At 35.4% G+C, this 15,511-nt stretch overlaps 1 protein-coding gene across 3 annotated transcripts in view; it reads right to left on the bottom strand.

Moving 5' to 3' along the window:
* The window catches only part of CNTNAP5 (contactin associated protein family member 5), a 981,662-nt gene that overhangs the window by 61,073 nt on the left and 905,078 nt on the right, over positions 1 to 15,511 (bottom strand). For all 3 annotated transcript variants that reach the window (XM_045203156.2, XM_053918555.1, XM_053918556.1), the window contains one exon: positions 4,061 to 4,191. In XM_045203156.2, coding sequence (XP_045059091.2) covers positions 4,061 to 4,191 — 131 coding nt within the window. The remainder of the gene's footprint in view (positions 1 to 4,060; positions 4,192 to 15,511) is intronic.

Raw genomic sequence — 15,511 nt, 5'->3', positions numbered from 1 at the left:
AAACCAATGGAGAGGGTGGAGGCGGGGGAAGGAGGTGGGTTCAGCTGGGGTGGGTGGAGGGATGGGGAGAGAAGGCATACAACTGTAATTGAATAACAATAAATTTTTTTTTAAAAAGTAGGTATATCCATGTGAATTTCAGAAAAATATTAAAATCAAGGTAAAAGCATTTATATATATACTGAAGCCCAGAAAGGAAACTGGTAAAAGATCACATAGCTTAAGTGATGGAACACGGAAACACGGATTTACACCCAGGTCTGTCTCACTCTGGGGATGCCTCTCTTGACCTCAAGATCTTCATCTTTCAAATGAAGAAATGAACTACTTGGTTTCAACAATGCCTGATACCTTCTGTGTAGGTTGTTGTGCTGGCATTTTGAAAACTGACTTAATATATTTAATGTCATAAATGCATTTTAAATAGGGGCATTGAAGTTCATCTTCACCACTAAGGCATTTTTGCAGGCACCTGTGTATTAAAAACCACTAAATCCATTACAACTCTAAAAACATGACCAGGAGTTCCTGCTTTCTGGCTGAAGCCCCAGCCCTCAACTTCTCCTTCTTATTATCAGAAATAAAAGAGAGGGGGAGGAAAATCAGGCCTGGGGGTATGGAGAATCTGTTATTAGGTGCTAGAGGCCTTTGGCTGGCTAAGTAAGGCAATGGTTGCCTTCCCTCTCTAAAGATTCTGAGTAGTACCTGAGACCCTGCTCCACGGCCTGGGGATATAGGAGTAAGTAGCCTTCTCTTTTCTATTTTTCCTGAACAGCCTTTTCTAAGTGGAAAAGAAGGAGAAGTGATTGAGAGGGAGGGGGAGGGAGTGTAAAGAAAGAAAGTGTGTTAATAAACTGATTTAAACTTAAAGAAGAAAAACTCCTCTACCTCCAGTTCTTTCTGGTCCCTTAGTGTTTTGGAAATAGTATGTCCTCAAACATGGCATACTTATCATTTCCTATTAATTGATTGATGGAAATTCTTTAGAGGGAGAAGGAAAGGAAATGCATTTTATAATTCTTTCGCTGCCCTTTTAATGTTTTTCACTTGCGGAAAAGAAGATAGAAAGTACAAAGAGGAGGAAAAAGGAGTCATATGTACAAATGTGCACTGTAATGCATCCCAGATGTCTCCTCAGGACTTCAGTCGAAAAATATTCAAACAAGAACTCATCATTCCCACTTCTTTTCTCCTTTAATCTGGTCTCAACCCAAATTTTCTCTTAAGATTTCTTGTTCTCTTATTTCAAGAGTAAATGCTAGAGTTAAGCACATTAATTTGTAATCACACAGGTATGTTATTTGTATTATATAATTGACAATTAATCTGGAGTTTCCACTTAATTAGGAAAATCAACAGTCAATCTAGACTTCTCTCATAGCCCATAGCCACATACCTGTGACTTTAAAAGGACAAAGAGCTTTGATGGACTCTGGAAATAAAAAAAGTTTGGAGTTGGAGGCATTGAGTTACAGAGGGAATAGTAACGGATGAGATCAGAGAAATATCAGTGAGAAGGTAGCAAGGGTGTTGGGTCACAGACATCCTCTCAAGACACTGTGAGTTCTTGGGATTTGGACAGAAGAGTACCACAATTTGACCAATCTTTTATCAGAATCACTTTGGCTGCTGTGTTGCAAATAGTCTTCAGAGAAACAAAAAGAGAAGCAGGGATCCTTCAAATAAAAGGCAACTGTAATCTGTAATGACCCAGGAAAGGATGAAGGTGTCTTAGAGCAGGGTAGAAGCTATTTATCCAGAGGATGTTTCATGTGAGAAAATGAGAGGTATCAGAGATGAAACCACAATTTTAAACTGAGCAACTGCAAGAGTGAAGTTTCCATGAACTGAGATATGGGAGGTGGTGGAGGGTAGGGGGTATTTGGAGAAAGATTCTCAGCAACTTAGATTTTTATTTTTAAAGATTTTATTGATTATTTTTTAGAGAGAGGAGATGGGAGGGATAAAGAGAGGGAGAAACATTGATTGGCTGACTCTCACATTCCCCCAAATGGGGACCTGGCCAGCAACCCAGGCATATGCCCTGACCTGGAATCAAACCGGTGACTTTTTGGTTTACAAGACAACGCTCAACCCACTGAGCCACACCAGTTAGGGCTCAGAAACTTAGTTTTTTAAAAGGTTACATTCAAGATGTCTAATAGTCTAATAGATATGCACATAAATATGTCAAGTGGGCAATTGTATATATAGGTCTGGAATTCAGGTAAAGCATTGGTGTTAGAGATACATTTGGGATGAATTCATCAGCATATACATGACATTTAGAGATGTGAGAATGAGTGAGTGAAATTAGCCACAGAATGAGTGCAGATGGACAAAGCCAAAGGGGGGTAGGATTGAGGTTGGGAGGTGGGGATGACTGGGGTGGGGGGAGTGGTAGGGGTAAAATGGAGACAACTGTGCTTGAACAACAATTAACAAAAAAAAAAAACAAAACACCAAAAACCTGAGAAAAGGAAAAGAGAGCACTTTGAAGATGGAGTCCTGGAAGGTTCCAATGGTTAGAGTTTGGAAGTTAAAGGGGGACCAAAAAAGCAATTAGAGGCATAGAAGAAACAACATGTGAAGGCAGTGTCTGGCAAGCCTGATGAAATGTGTCCCAAGAGCAGATAGCAATTGCTGTGCCTGACCCCATTAGAAAGCAAGTAAGAAAAGACCATCAAAATTTGTGAGATAAGGCCATTGATGTCATGAGAAATACTGTCATGCTGTATAGCATAGGGAGAAAAATCATTGGTGTGGGTTTAAGAAAAAGGAAGGGGAAATTCAGGGACCAAGCATATAAACATCTCCATGGATTTGAGCAATAAGCTAAGAGAGAAAATGGGCAGTATATAAAGTCCGATAAGAGGACAAAAATATTCCTTCCCTGCTCCACAGAAAGTTGTTTTTTTGTTTTTTTTTTTAGTTCTTTTGTTGTTGTTTGTTTTTCATGTAATATTTGCATGTTTTATATTCTGGGAAGCCACCCCCTAGAGCTAGAAATTGTTGAAAAGAGAGGGAAGGGGATAATGCTGAAATAATGTTTTTTGAATAAGGTACGAGGTCTGGCCTGCAAGTGGTGGGTCAGGCCTTAGCTAGGACCATTAAGTCTTCATACTCAACAAGAGAACAGAGAAAGTGAGTATAAAGACACAGATGCAGATAGTTGGAGAAATATGGTAATGAGGTATGTGGATATTCTCTTCTGAATGCAAATTAATTTTCACAAGAAAGAAAAAAGTCATCTGCTAAAAGTAAATATGTAGCTGAGATTATTTGGGATATAAGGAGAAATGAGAGGCTTAAATTTGTCACCTAGGAAATCAAGGAAATGTATGGATTGAAAAATAAGGGATGACTGCTGGGCAGATTTAAGGGCTAACTTCAGGTCATGATTTTTAAAAAGGTGATGTGGATTCTGCTAATTCTCTATTGTAATCTGACATCATCTGCTGCCTATACAGGAAAAATTTTACACTAGAATTTTATGGAGTGCCTGCCACATACTATACTTTTCTAGACAGCTTTGTGAATGCTCACGTAGACCCCCTGCCTGAGCACGTAGTTCTCCTTTCTCCACCTAGCCAATTTTGAATCACCTTCAAGACTAAGTTTAGTCACAACTTTGCCCAGAAAGTGCCTTTCTCCATGCTCCCCTTTCACCTGTGCACACTTCAGTCCTAGCTCTTGGGAGTCCCTTGTGATTTCCTTTTCACCCACATGTCTTCCTATCATACTACAGTTCAGGAGTTACAAGCTTAAATAGGCATCAGAATCACCTGCAGACTACCTTGCAAAGAAGTTTCTTACTAAGTAGATCTGTTGTCGGGCCCAAGAATTTGCATTTCTAACAAGGTCCCAGTTGATGCTGATGTGGGTAGGAAGGAGTAGCACACTTTGAGAACCACTATTCAATCTTAAAGACTGAGGCCAAATGCAGTTTGTATATATTCCTAGAACTTGGCTGCATACTTGGCTTGGGGTAGAAGCTCAGAAAAGTGTTATTGAGCATCCAAGACATATTTGGATGAATGAAAAGAAGAAAATAAGTTACCTGAATGGTAAGCTCTCTTCTCTCTCGGTTAATCTTCAAGTGGTGCATCCTTCTATTTGCAAAGTTTTCTACCTCAATAGTGAAAACATGGGTTTCTTCCTTGCTCAGCTGATAGTGAACTTGTAAGCTTCCTTGAAAAATAAATGTTAGAAAGTAGAATTAAAAACACAATCCATAAAATGTAAAAGTATAATCAGATTGTATTTTAATTGATTGTTACCATTTAATTATATTGAAATTTTAAATTATATCAAAGGGTCTCATGTTTTAATACTTTCATCATTTAAATTTTTAGAAGACATGCTTTTTTTGTCTATGTCTGTGGGCTATGCATATATGTTCTCTGGCTACACCGTTCACTTTCTTTCATCCAGTCCCTTCTACCCCCTCTCCTCTGAGAGCTGTCAGTCTCTTCCATATTTCCAAGCTTCTGTCTCTATTTTGTCAGTTTATTTTGTTCATTAGACTTCACATATAAGTGAGATCACATGTAATTTGTGTTTCTCTGATTACTTATTTACTTGGTGTAATAATCTCCATGTCCATCCATGCTATTGCAAAAGGTAAGAATTCCTTCATTTTTATGACCACATAGTATTCCTTTGTGTAAATGCATCGCAGCTTTTTTATCCTCTCATCTATAGATAGGCACTTGGTCTATTTCCAGATGTTTGCTATTGTAAATAAGACTGCAATGAACATAGGACATGTTAATTGTTTTGAATTGATGTTTTAGGATTCCTAGGATATATTCTCAGAAGTGGGATCATTGGGCCAATTGTTTGGGTCCATAAAGAAATTCCTAAGTACAGATGCAAAATTAAAGTGCGTGTGAATGTGTGTAGAAATTATAATAATAAAGCAAAATATAAATTTGTAAAATAAAACAACCATGAGTCTATTTTGTAATTGAATTGTGAAAACTTTAGTAAGATTAAGGTTTTTTTTCCACTCTTTCTTTAATTGCTACCATATCCTATAACTTTTTCTTCATAACTGTCTTCATGGAATTTCAGAATATATAATGTAAAATAACCTAAGGCAGAATAGAAAATAATTTGGGGTTACATGGCCATTACCTAACAGTTAGCCAAGAGGAGAAGCCTCCCTATAGTCAATCCTGGGTTTTTCTGTTTTGTTCTTTCTTTATGGTTCTTACCATCAGAAATTTACAAATACTGATTATTTTGGTTATTTTATCACAATTAATTCATAATAGCTCTCTATCAGCGTCACACTTGGTACTTCCAGGAATTGGGTAGGGGTGGGGGTAGCTGTGCAGATAAGCAGACATTAGGCAAAGGGATCTCAGCTGCCTTTGCTAAAAAAGCTTAAAGATGTCTCTTGTGCACTGGTTGCTGTTAGGTGGCGTCCCTCTTTAGGCTTCTTTTGATTTGAAGAATGAGGATGTTTTAATATTTAATTCAATGAAATAAACTAAATCAGCATGTGATAATTATATATTAGTCATGGTGATAAGAACCACATTTCTTACGGGAATTTAGACTGTATTACCATCCCACACTTTGGCTAATTCATATGCATATTCATATTCTGTATGTATTTGTCCATTTTAGAAATCACTTCCATTTTATGCATCTTTTCTAACACCTGTTTCACAACTATTCATTTAGATGTCAATAATCTTAACAGGGACCCTGTTAAAGAATGTTGAATCAAACTTAACATCTCAATTTATGTCTAAAACACCTCAACCAAGTGAATAAATACATTAATCAAATATGAACAGGCATAATGGGAAAGATTGACAGTAACACAATAATAGTATGGTATTTTAAAACCCTATTCACATCAATGGATACATCATCCAGACAGAATATCAACAAGGAAACAGTGGCCTTGGCAACACATTAGAGGAGGTTGACTTCACACATATCTAAAGAACATTATATCGCAAATCAGCAGAACACACACTTTTTCAAGTGTATCTGAAACATTTTCTAAAATAGACCACACATTAAGCCAGAAAACAAGTCTCAGTAATTTGAAGAATATCAAAATCATATCAAACATCTCCTTCTTTAGTGATGGTAAAAAACTAGAAATCAATTACTGGAAGAAAATTGAAAGAAAAAACAAAACACCAACACATGGAAGCCAAATAAACATTTTACTAAACAAATTTAATAAAGTGTGTTGCGACCATTCAAGGCTGGACAGGAACACTCACAATTCAGGCAATTCAGGAAGAAAATTTGCAGAGCGCTGGGAATGCCTGACATGCCTTTATTCTAGGGTGTGGTGATCCACACAGGCTGCAAGCCACATGTCTCACTGTATGTTGCTCTGGCATGGAGTCCAGACTCCCTTATATACTAAATGCACACAAGGCTAGCAGGGTGCCAAAACATTGTATAACACCGCATTTTTCTGCACATGCGGGCCCACTCAAGGCTGTGGGAATACTGCTTATCAGGTGCATTCTCAAGGTTATGGGGAAACTGCTTCTCTTAGTTGCCCAGATAGCTGGGGGAGGGAGCCTGACTCACTCCATTTACCCTGCATAAACTAATCAAGAAAAAATTTAAAAGATATCTTAAGGCAAATAAAAATGAAAACTCAATGATCCAGAAATCTTTGGAACACAGAAAAAGCAGTTATAAGAGGGAAATTCATAGTGCTACAGGCCTACATAAATAACAAGAAAATTATTAAATAAATAATCTAAATATACACCTAAAGGAACTAGAAAATGAAGAACAAGTAAGGTCTAAAGGGAGTAGAAGGAAGCAAACAAAGATTAGAGCATAAGTATGTAAAATAGGGGCCAAAAAAATAGAAAAGATTAACAGAATTAAGAGCTATTTTTTAAAAAAGTAAACAAATAGTTAAACATTTATCAGCTTTATTAAGGAGTAAAGAGAAAGAGAAGACTCAAATAAAATCCAAAATGAAAGAGAAGTAATAACAGACAATACAGAAATATAAAGTATTGTAAGAGAATATACATCAACAAATGGGACAAGAAAAAATGGATAATATCCTAAAAACATGTAATTTTATATGACCGAATCAGGAAGAAACAAAAAAACAGATGAATTACTAGAAAGAAAATGAATCAGTAATAAAAACAAAAAGCAACAACAACAAAAACACAACAAACTAAAGTCCAGGACGAGATGGGTTCACAGATGAATTCAACCAAACATTTGAAAAAGAATAAATTCCCAGTATCCTGAAATTATTTTTTAGAAATTAAGATGAAAAGCTTCTAAGCTCATTTTATGAGGCCAATGTTATCCTGATACCAAATCATACAAAGAAACTACTAAAATAGAAAATTATAGGCCAATATCCCCGATAGAGATAGAAACAAAAACCGTCAACAAAACATTAGCAATCCAAATACAGCAATGCATTAAAGAGATCATGAATTATGGGTGATATTAATTTCAGAAATTATAGATGATTCAGTATCTGCAAATTAATGTGATAGGCCATATAAACAAAATAAAGGAGAAAAAATCATATGATTATCTCAATAGATTCTAAAAAAGCATTCACCAAAATTCAGCATTTTTTCATAATAAAAAACACTCAACAAAGTGGTATAGAAGAGACATACCTCAACATACAAAAGGCCACATATAAAAAACGCACAGCTAGAATAATACTCAATGCTAAAAAGCTGAAAACTTTTTCTATGAGATCAGAAATAAGTATGCACACTCTTACTAGTTTTACTCAGCTTAGTATTGGAAGTCATAACAAAGGCAATTAGACAGGAAAAAGAAATAAAAATATCTAAATAAGAAATAAAGATGTAATATTTTTGTTATATTCTGATTACATGAAACTATATGTAGAAAACCCTAAATATCCTAATAAAAATTATTAGAGGTAATAACTGAATAAAGTTGCAGGATGAAAAACTTGTTCAGAATTCTGTTGTTTTCTATAAAAATAATGAGTTAACAATAAGAGAAATTAAGAAAACAATCCCATTTACAATTGAATGAAAAAACAATAAAATAGCTAGGGATAAATTTAATCAAGGACCTAAAAGACTTATACTCCAGAAACTATAAGACATTGATAAGAGCAAGTGAACAAGACACAGATAAATGAAAACCTATACTGTGCTCATGTACTCAAAGAATTAATATTGTTAAAATGCCCATACTACTCAAAGCAATTTACCAATTCAATACAATACCTATTAAAATACCAATGGCATTTTTCACAGAACTAGAACAAGCAATCTTAAAATTTATATAAAATCATGAAAGACACAGGGTAGTGAAAGAAATCTTAGAAAAAATAACAATATTGGAGTTATTGCACACCCTGATTTCAAATATTTTATAAAACTATAGTAACCAAATTACTATTGTATTGGCACAAAAACAGACACATAATCAATGGAGCAGAATAGACATCTCAGAAATAAGTCTAAGATTATATGCTCAACTAATCTATGACAAAGGAGGCAAGAAGATACAATGGAGAAAAGACAGTCTCTTCAATAAATAGGGTTGCAAAAACTAGACAGATATAGGCAAGAAAATGAAACTAGACTGTTTTCTTACCCATATACAAAAATAAACTCAGAATGGATGAAAGACTTAAATATAAGACATGAAACCATACAACTCCTGGAAGAAAACGTAAGCAGTAAATTCTTGACATTGCTCTTAGCAATATTTGTTTTTACATATGTCTCCTTGGGCAAAGGCAACAAAAGCAAAAAAAAAAAGGAAAGAAAGAAAGAAAAGAAAAGAAAAATGTGAAACCACATCAAACTAGGAAGCTTTGGCACAACGAAGAATAAATACAATGTAAAAGCCATTTACTAAATGAGGAAAGACATTTGTAAATTATATACCTGGTAAGAAGTTATATTACAAAATATATAAAGAACTCATAGAACTCAACATCAAAAAACAAACAATCCACTTAAAAAATAGGCAGAGGACCTGAATAAACAGCTCTCCAAATAAGACATAGAGATGGCCAACAGGCACATGAAAAGGTGCTCAGCATTACTAATTATAAGGGAAATGCAAATAAAAACCATGAAATACTTCATACTTAATAAAATAGCTATTTTCACAAAGAAAAAAAGTGTCTCCAAGGATGTGGAGAAAATGGAAAGCTGTCGTACTATGGGTAGGATTGCAAATTAGTGCAGCCACTATGAAAATCAGTACGAAAGTTCCTAAAAAAATAAAAATAGAATTATTGTACAATACAGCAATTCCATTTCTGGATATTTATACTAAGAAAACAAAATAATTGAAAAATATGCACCCCTATGTTCACTGCAACATTATTTACAATAGCCTATATGAGAGTAAACTAGGTGTTCATTGATAGATGAATGGATAAAGATGTGGTTTGTATATAAAATGGAATATTACTCAACTATTAAATAGAATGAAATCTTGCCATTAGGATAACATGAATGGATCTATTGAGTATTATGTTAAGTGAGGTGAGTTGGACAGAGAAATACAAATATTTTATGATTTCACATATCTGTGAAATCTAAAAACAAAAAAAATGAGCAAACAGAATGAAACAGGACTTATAGAACAAATTGATGATTGCAGAGAGGAACGGGTAAGGAAGAATTGAGAAAGGGGGAGGAGATTAAGAAGAACAAACTCCAGTTATAAAGTAAGTCACTTGAATATAATGTAAAGCATAGGAAATAGAGTCAATAACATTGTGATGACTATGGTTATTAAACTCATCCAGGTGATCACCTTGTAAGGTATATAAATAATGTTGAATCACTATATTGTACGCCTGAAGCTAGTATGATAACTTATGTCAATTATAACTAAAATGAATTAATTTAAAGATAAAAAATTAAAACATTTCAAACAGTCATTTTACAGCCATACAAATATTGATCTTATTTTCTTAGGAGTTTTATACAATCAATGCCTCTCAAAATTTCCCAATATGATATCCTGAAACCTTTCCCTAACTCGTTTTCACATAACTCATAGGAAGAGAACACTCAATCCATAACTTTTTAAAATAAGTTTAATACCACTAAAGACTAACTTTCAGTTTGGTATGAGGCACTGGGTTGAAAGTGAGAATATTATAGGGTCAGAGAGACCCTATACTTCTTCATATTCACTAAGAAGCATCTTACCCAGGTGCTTACCCAGACCCAGCGTCTTCTTCAGCTGCTTAGTGAACTAAGGGGCAACTCTTTCCTTTCAGTGTGCACTCTGGTTACTCAGCAGATTCCCATCAAGTTTTTCAAGGACATTGTCATATCTGCTAGTCTCTGGAGAACCTGAGACCCACAATTGTCCGCTGCCCTAAGGCCCTCCTCTACTTCCAATATACGCCTTATCTGTAGGCTTCCATTTTCTCCCTAGAGTTTCAAATCCCCATATTTCCTTCTGTGTTTAACAAAATGGTAAGTATCACAAGCTTATAGTTTCATACACAACAGACTGAAGGAAGGCTCTGTCTATAAATCCAGTAAACTAAAATATGGATTGTTCTGACCAGTTCACTACAATTTATCTAAGGCACTATGATGCATCCTTGTCTATTTAGTCACAATTATTATTTTTCTATTATATATATATTAACATTCCTACATTATAGAGAACAATCTTTGTGTATACTTATAGACAGATATAAGATATTCACAATGTGGAAATTAGATATGAATTTCATTTGAGCCCCATTTAGGACTTTTCAAAATATTCTTCTGGAATAAATATATTTGTAACAGACTGACCTTCCATTATCAGCAAGTACACTGTAAAGTATTAACAGATCCTATTAATATTGGAGCACTCTAGTTTTTATGTAGCCTCTTGTGTTTTTTTTTTATTTTTTTGTTTTGTTTTCAGGCAAAATCCATGTCATGTTTTATGTTTTATAATTAAATAATAGGTAATATCAATGTCACTTTTAACAGTGGGAGGAGAATCTATGATTATAAACATATTTAAACACAATGATAATGGATCTATTTTAAATCAAAGAAGAGGTAGTCACATTCTGTCAAATTCCCTCGCTACTTTATGGACAAAGTTACAATCTTATAGCTTATACTATGCTTGAATTTGTGCTTATGACCCTACTTTTGCCTAGGATACATTTTCTTGCATTTTAAAGTGAATAAACATAGGTGCTGAGAGGTTAATAAATTTTCATTATTCATATTAAGGGATGGATCCAGATTTAGAAACTAAATCTAGCTATTGCCAAGAAACATAGTTTTCCTATGGACCACAATGATGTCATGTGATCAGCTCAGCCTAGAATATTCTTTCAACTCAAACTTTCTTGTTAGGCTAACTTGTACCCATATTCCAAAATTCAGTGTAAGGTAACCTATTCCAGGAGGTGTTGCCTAGTTTCTTCAAAGTGCCCTATTTTGCTTCTATAGGCACTATGCTAACTCCTACACAAACATGTACTGGGTTGTGTTCTCTATTTCCTTGTCTGTCTCCCACACAATCTGTTAATCCCTTGGAAATCTGTACATACCTTGTTTATCCTTAGATTCCTAGTGTATGGTCCTTAGTAAATACTTAGTAAATTTGAAAGGAAGGAAGTAAGGAAGGAAGGGAGAGGGAGAGAGAACGAGGAAGGGATGGTGGGATAAAGTGAGGGAGGGAGGAAGGAGGAAAAAAATTCAGTGGAGCTTAGAAAATTTTAACATCTAAAACAATAACTTCTCTGAAACAGTATAAATAAAGGTGGTACATATTCTCGTATGTCCTGAGATGATTGGTTAATTTATATATATTGTAACACCCTGGAGTTAATAAACCCCAGGACTTGGGAGAACATCTGTCTGGAAAATCCCAAATGGCACACCAAAGACCCGGATAAGTCCTGGAGACTGCATCTGGAATTGAATAGCTTCTGCACTGGTTTACCCTTCTTTCTACCTCCATTTGAGGCCATGAGGTGTCAGGGAATTTATTCACATAAGCAATTACGCAAACTGCCTTGAACCTTTTCCTTCTTATTAGTGTTTAGGTTTCATCTCTTTCCCATACATCTGAATTTTCTGTATACACTTATTCCAGTGGTTTTCAAATTGTTTCCTTTTTTAAAAAAGTACTTTATTGTTGTTCAATTACAGTTGTCTGCATTTTCTCCCCACCCCTCTACCCCACCACAGCCAACCCACCTCCCTCCACTGCTTCCACCCTCCCCCTTGGTTTTGTCCATGTGTCCTTTATAGTAGTAGTTCATGAAAGCCCTTCTCCCCACTATCCCTTCTCCCCTCCCCTCTGGCCATTGTTAGATTGTTCTTAACTTCAATGTCTCTGGTTATATTTTGTTTGTTTTCTTCTGTTGATTATGTTCCAGTCAAAGGTGAGATCATATGGTATTTGTCCCTCACCATCTGGCTTATTTCACTTAGCATAAGGCTCTCCAGTTCCATCCATGCTGTTGCAAAGGGTATAAGCTCCTTCTTTCTCTCTGCTGTGTAGAATTCCATTGTGTAAATGTACCATAGTTTTTTGATCCACTCATTTGCTGATGCACACTTAGGTTGCTTCCAGTATTTGGCTATTGTAAATTGAGCTGCTATGACCAATGGGGTGCATAGGTCCTTTTTTGATTGGTGTTTCAGGGCTCTTAGGGTATAATCCCAGCATTGGAATTCCTGAGTCAAAAGGCAGTTCCATTTTTAGTTTTCTGAGGAACTTCCATACTGTTTTCCACAGTGGCCTCACCAGTCTGCATTCCCACCAACAATGTACTAGGGTCCCTTTTTTGCACATCCTCTCCAACACTTGTTTGTTGATTTGTTTATGTTGGCCATTCTGACGGTGTGAGGTGGTATCTCATTGTGGTTTTAATTTGCATCTCTCTGATGGATAGTGATGCTGAGCATCTTTTCCTATGTCTCTGGGCCCTCTGTATGTCTTCCTTGGAGAAGTGTCTGTTCAAGTCCTTTGCCCATTTTTTAATTGGGTTGTTTGTCTTCCTGGAGTGGAGTCGTGTGAGTTCTTTATATATTTTGGAGATCAGGCCCTTGTCTGAGGTATTGGTATCTTTACATTTTAATGATGTTTTCTTTAGCCATGCATAAGCTTTTTATTTTGATGAGGTCCCATTTGTTTGTTTGTTTTTTCCTTTATATCTCTTGCTTTGGGCAACATGTCTGTGAGGATGTTGCTGCGTGGAATGTCTAAGACTTTCCTGCCAATGTTTTCCTCTAGGACTTTATGGTGTTACAAGTTATATTAAAGTCTTTTATCCATCTTGAATTTATTTTTGTGTATTGTGTAAGTTGGTTTCATTTTTTTTTGCATGTAACTGTCCAGATCTCCCAACACCACTTATTGAGCAGGCTATTTTTACTCCAATTTATGCTTTGACAAATATTAGTTGACCATAGAGACTTGGGTTTATTTCTGGCTCTCTGTTCTGTTCCATTCATCTATGTGCCTGTTTTTATGCCAGTACCAGGCTGTTTTGATTACAGTGGCCTTGTAATACAGTTTGATATCAGGTATTGTGATCCCTCCTGTTTTGTTCTTCTTTCTCAAAATTGCTACAGCTAATTGGGGTCGTTTAGGGTTCCATATAAACTTCTGAAATGTTTGTTCTATATATGTGAAATATGTCATTGGTACTTCAATAAGGATTGCATTGAATGCATCAAAACTTGTATTTCCAAGGTCATAAATTACCTTCATGTTGCTTAATCTAATATTCCATTCACAATCCTCATCTTCCTCTCATCAGCAATCTACATTCTCTTCTCTTTATTAAACTCTTTATTCACCATCCGGAACATCTCTCTATTTCTTAGTTATCTTCCATTTTCATTGGTCATTCCTTCTCACATTCTGTTGCAGATTGCTCTATTTCTCCTTGCCCTCTTAATGTTGAAGTTCCAGGGCTCTGTGTATGGACTTCATCATCAACACTCACTGCCTAGACAATCTCATTAGTGTTTCAATTCTATGCACTCTCTGGTTTCCTAGGGCTGCTGTAACACATTGATCTGGCTAAAAGTTTGAAATCAGGTGTGAGCAGATTTGTACTTCCTCTAAAGTCTATAAGAAGAAATATTGCCTTGACTGTTTCTGGTTTATGGTAGCTCTTGGCAATCCTCAGTGTTCCTTAGCTTATAGCTTCATCATTCCAGTCTCTGTTTTTATCATTGTCATGTCACATTGCATTCATCCTTCTGTGTGTCTCTACATGTCTCTGAATCTCTGTATCCATATCTCCCTCTTCTTATAAGGACACTAGATGCATTTTGGGCTCACTATAATTCAGCGTGATTCCATTTTAATCTAACTAATTATATCTATTATGGCATTTATTTCCAAATAAGGTCACATTCTAAAGTTTATATAAATTATAAATTAGGGGGAGGGGCATTATTGAATTCAGTATAATATCTAAACATAAACCAATTTCCAAATTTAGATATCCACACTGGCCTTCTCCCCTCAGCTTCACACTTCTCTGTTCAGTTACCTTTTGACATCTTTCCTTGGATGTCTACTAACCTAAAAGTTAATATGAACCAGACTGAACTCATGATCTTCTATTCCAAAGATATTCCTTCCATGATTTCTCCAGTCTCAAGCATTAGCAATTCTATTTACCTAGAATATCAACTAAAAATATTGGAATTATCCCTGATGTCTCTTTTTCTCATACCCTATGTTCAGTAAAATATGACATACTTTTATGGACCCCTTCAAAGTATATATTGAATCTTAATTACTTTTTTCACTTCCCAACAATATCACTTCTACTACCTTCATTCAAACAATCTACATTTCACATTCAGATTATTTCAAAACCCTCTTACTTACTCTTTTTCTACTGTTTACTCTTCATAGACTATTTTCATGAAGGCATCTAGAACAATCGTGTAAAACTATAAATCAGATCAATCATTCCTCTGCTCAAAAACTTCAATAGTTTCTCATCTTACCCAGAGTAAATGCAGTATCTCTGCTGTTATTATAAGGTCCTAAGTCATCTCTTGTCTTTCCCTCCTCATCACCTACTATATCCCCTTTCTCTCTGGGGTTCAGATAACAAGCATACACCTGTCTTGGACAGGACTTTGCATTTCCTGTTTTCTCTGCCTGGACTACTCACCAGTAGATATGTATAAGGCTCCTCCCACCTCAATTTCTTCAAGTCTTTGCTTAAATATCATATGTTTAAAGAGTTCTTCTCTGATGATCATGTTAAAAACTGTAAGATCCCCCTCCCACTCATCATATTTTTTATTCCTTTACCCCTGCTTTTCCTTATCCCATACAGTTTATCATCTTGTAACATTTTGCTGTTACATTTACTATTTATTGTCCATCTCTCCCTACTAAAATGCAAATTCCATAAGAACAGAGATTTAATAAAATGGAAGAAGTTACAATAGAATATATGAATATGATTCACTGTACTTAGGGATAATATTGTTTCAGTAATACACATACCCACAAACCAGGCTAG

The sequence above is a fragment of the Desmodus rotundus genome, chromosome 2, assembly GCF_022682495.2.
Source record: "Desmodus rotundus isolate HL8 chromosome 2, HLdesRot8A.1, whole genome shotgun sequence".
In the NCBI taxonomy this organism is placed as follows: Eukaryota; Metazoa; Chordata; class Mammalia; order Chiroptera; family Phyllostomidae; genus Desmodus; species Desmodus rotundus.
This window is presented reverse-complemented; position numbering and strand designations above follow the sequence as displayed.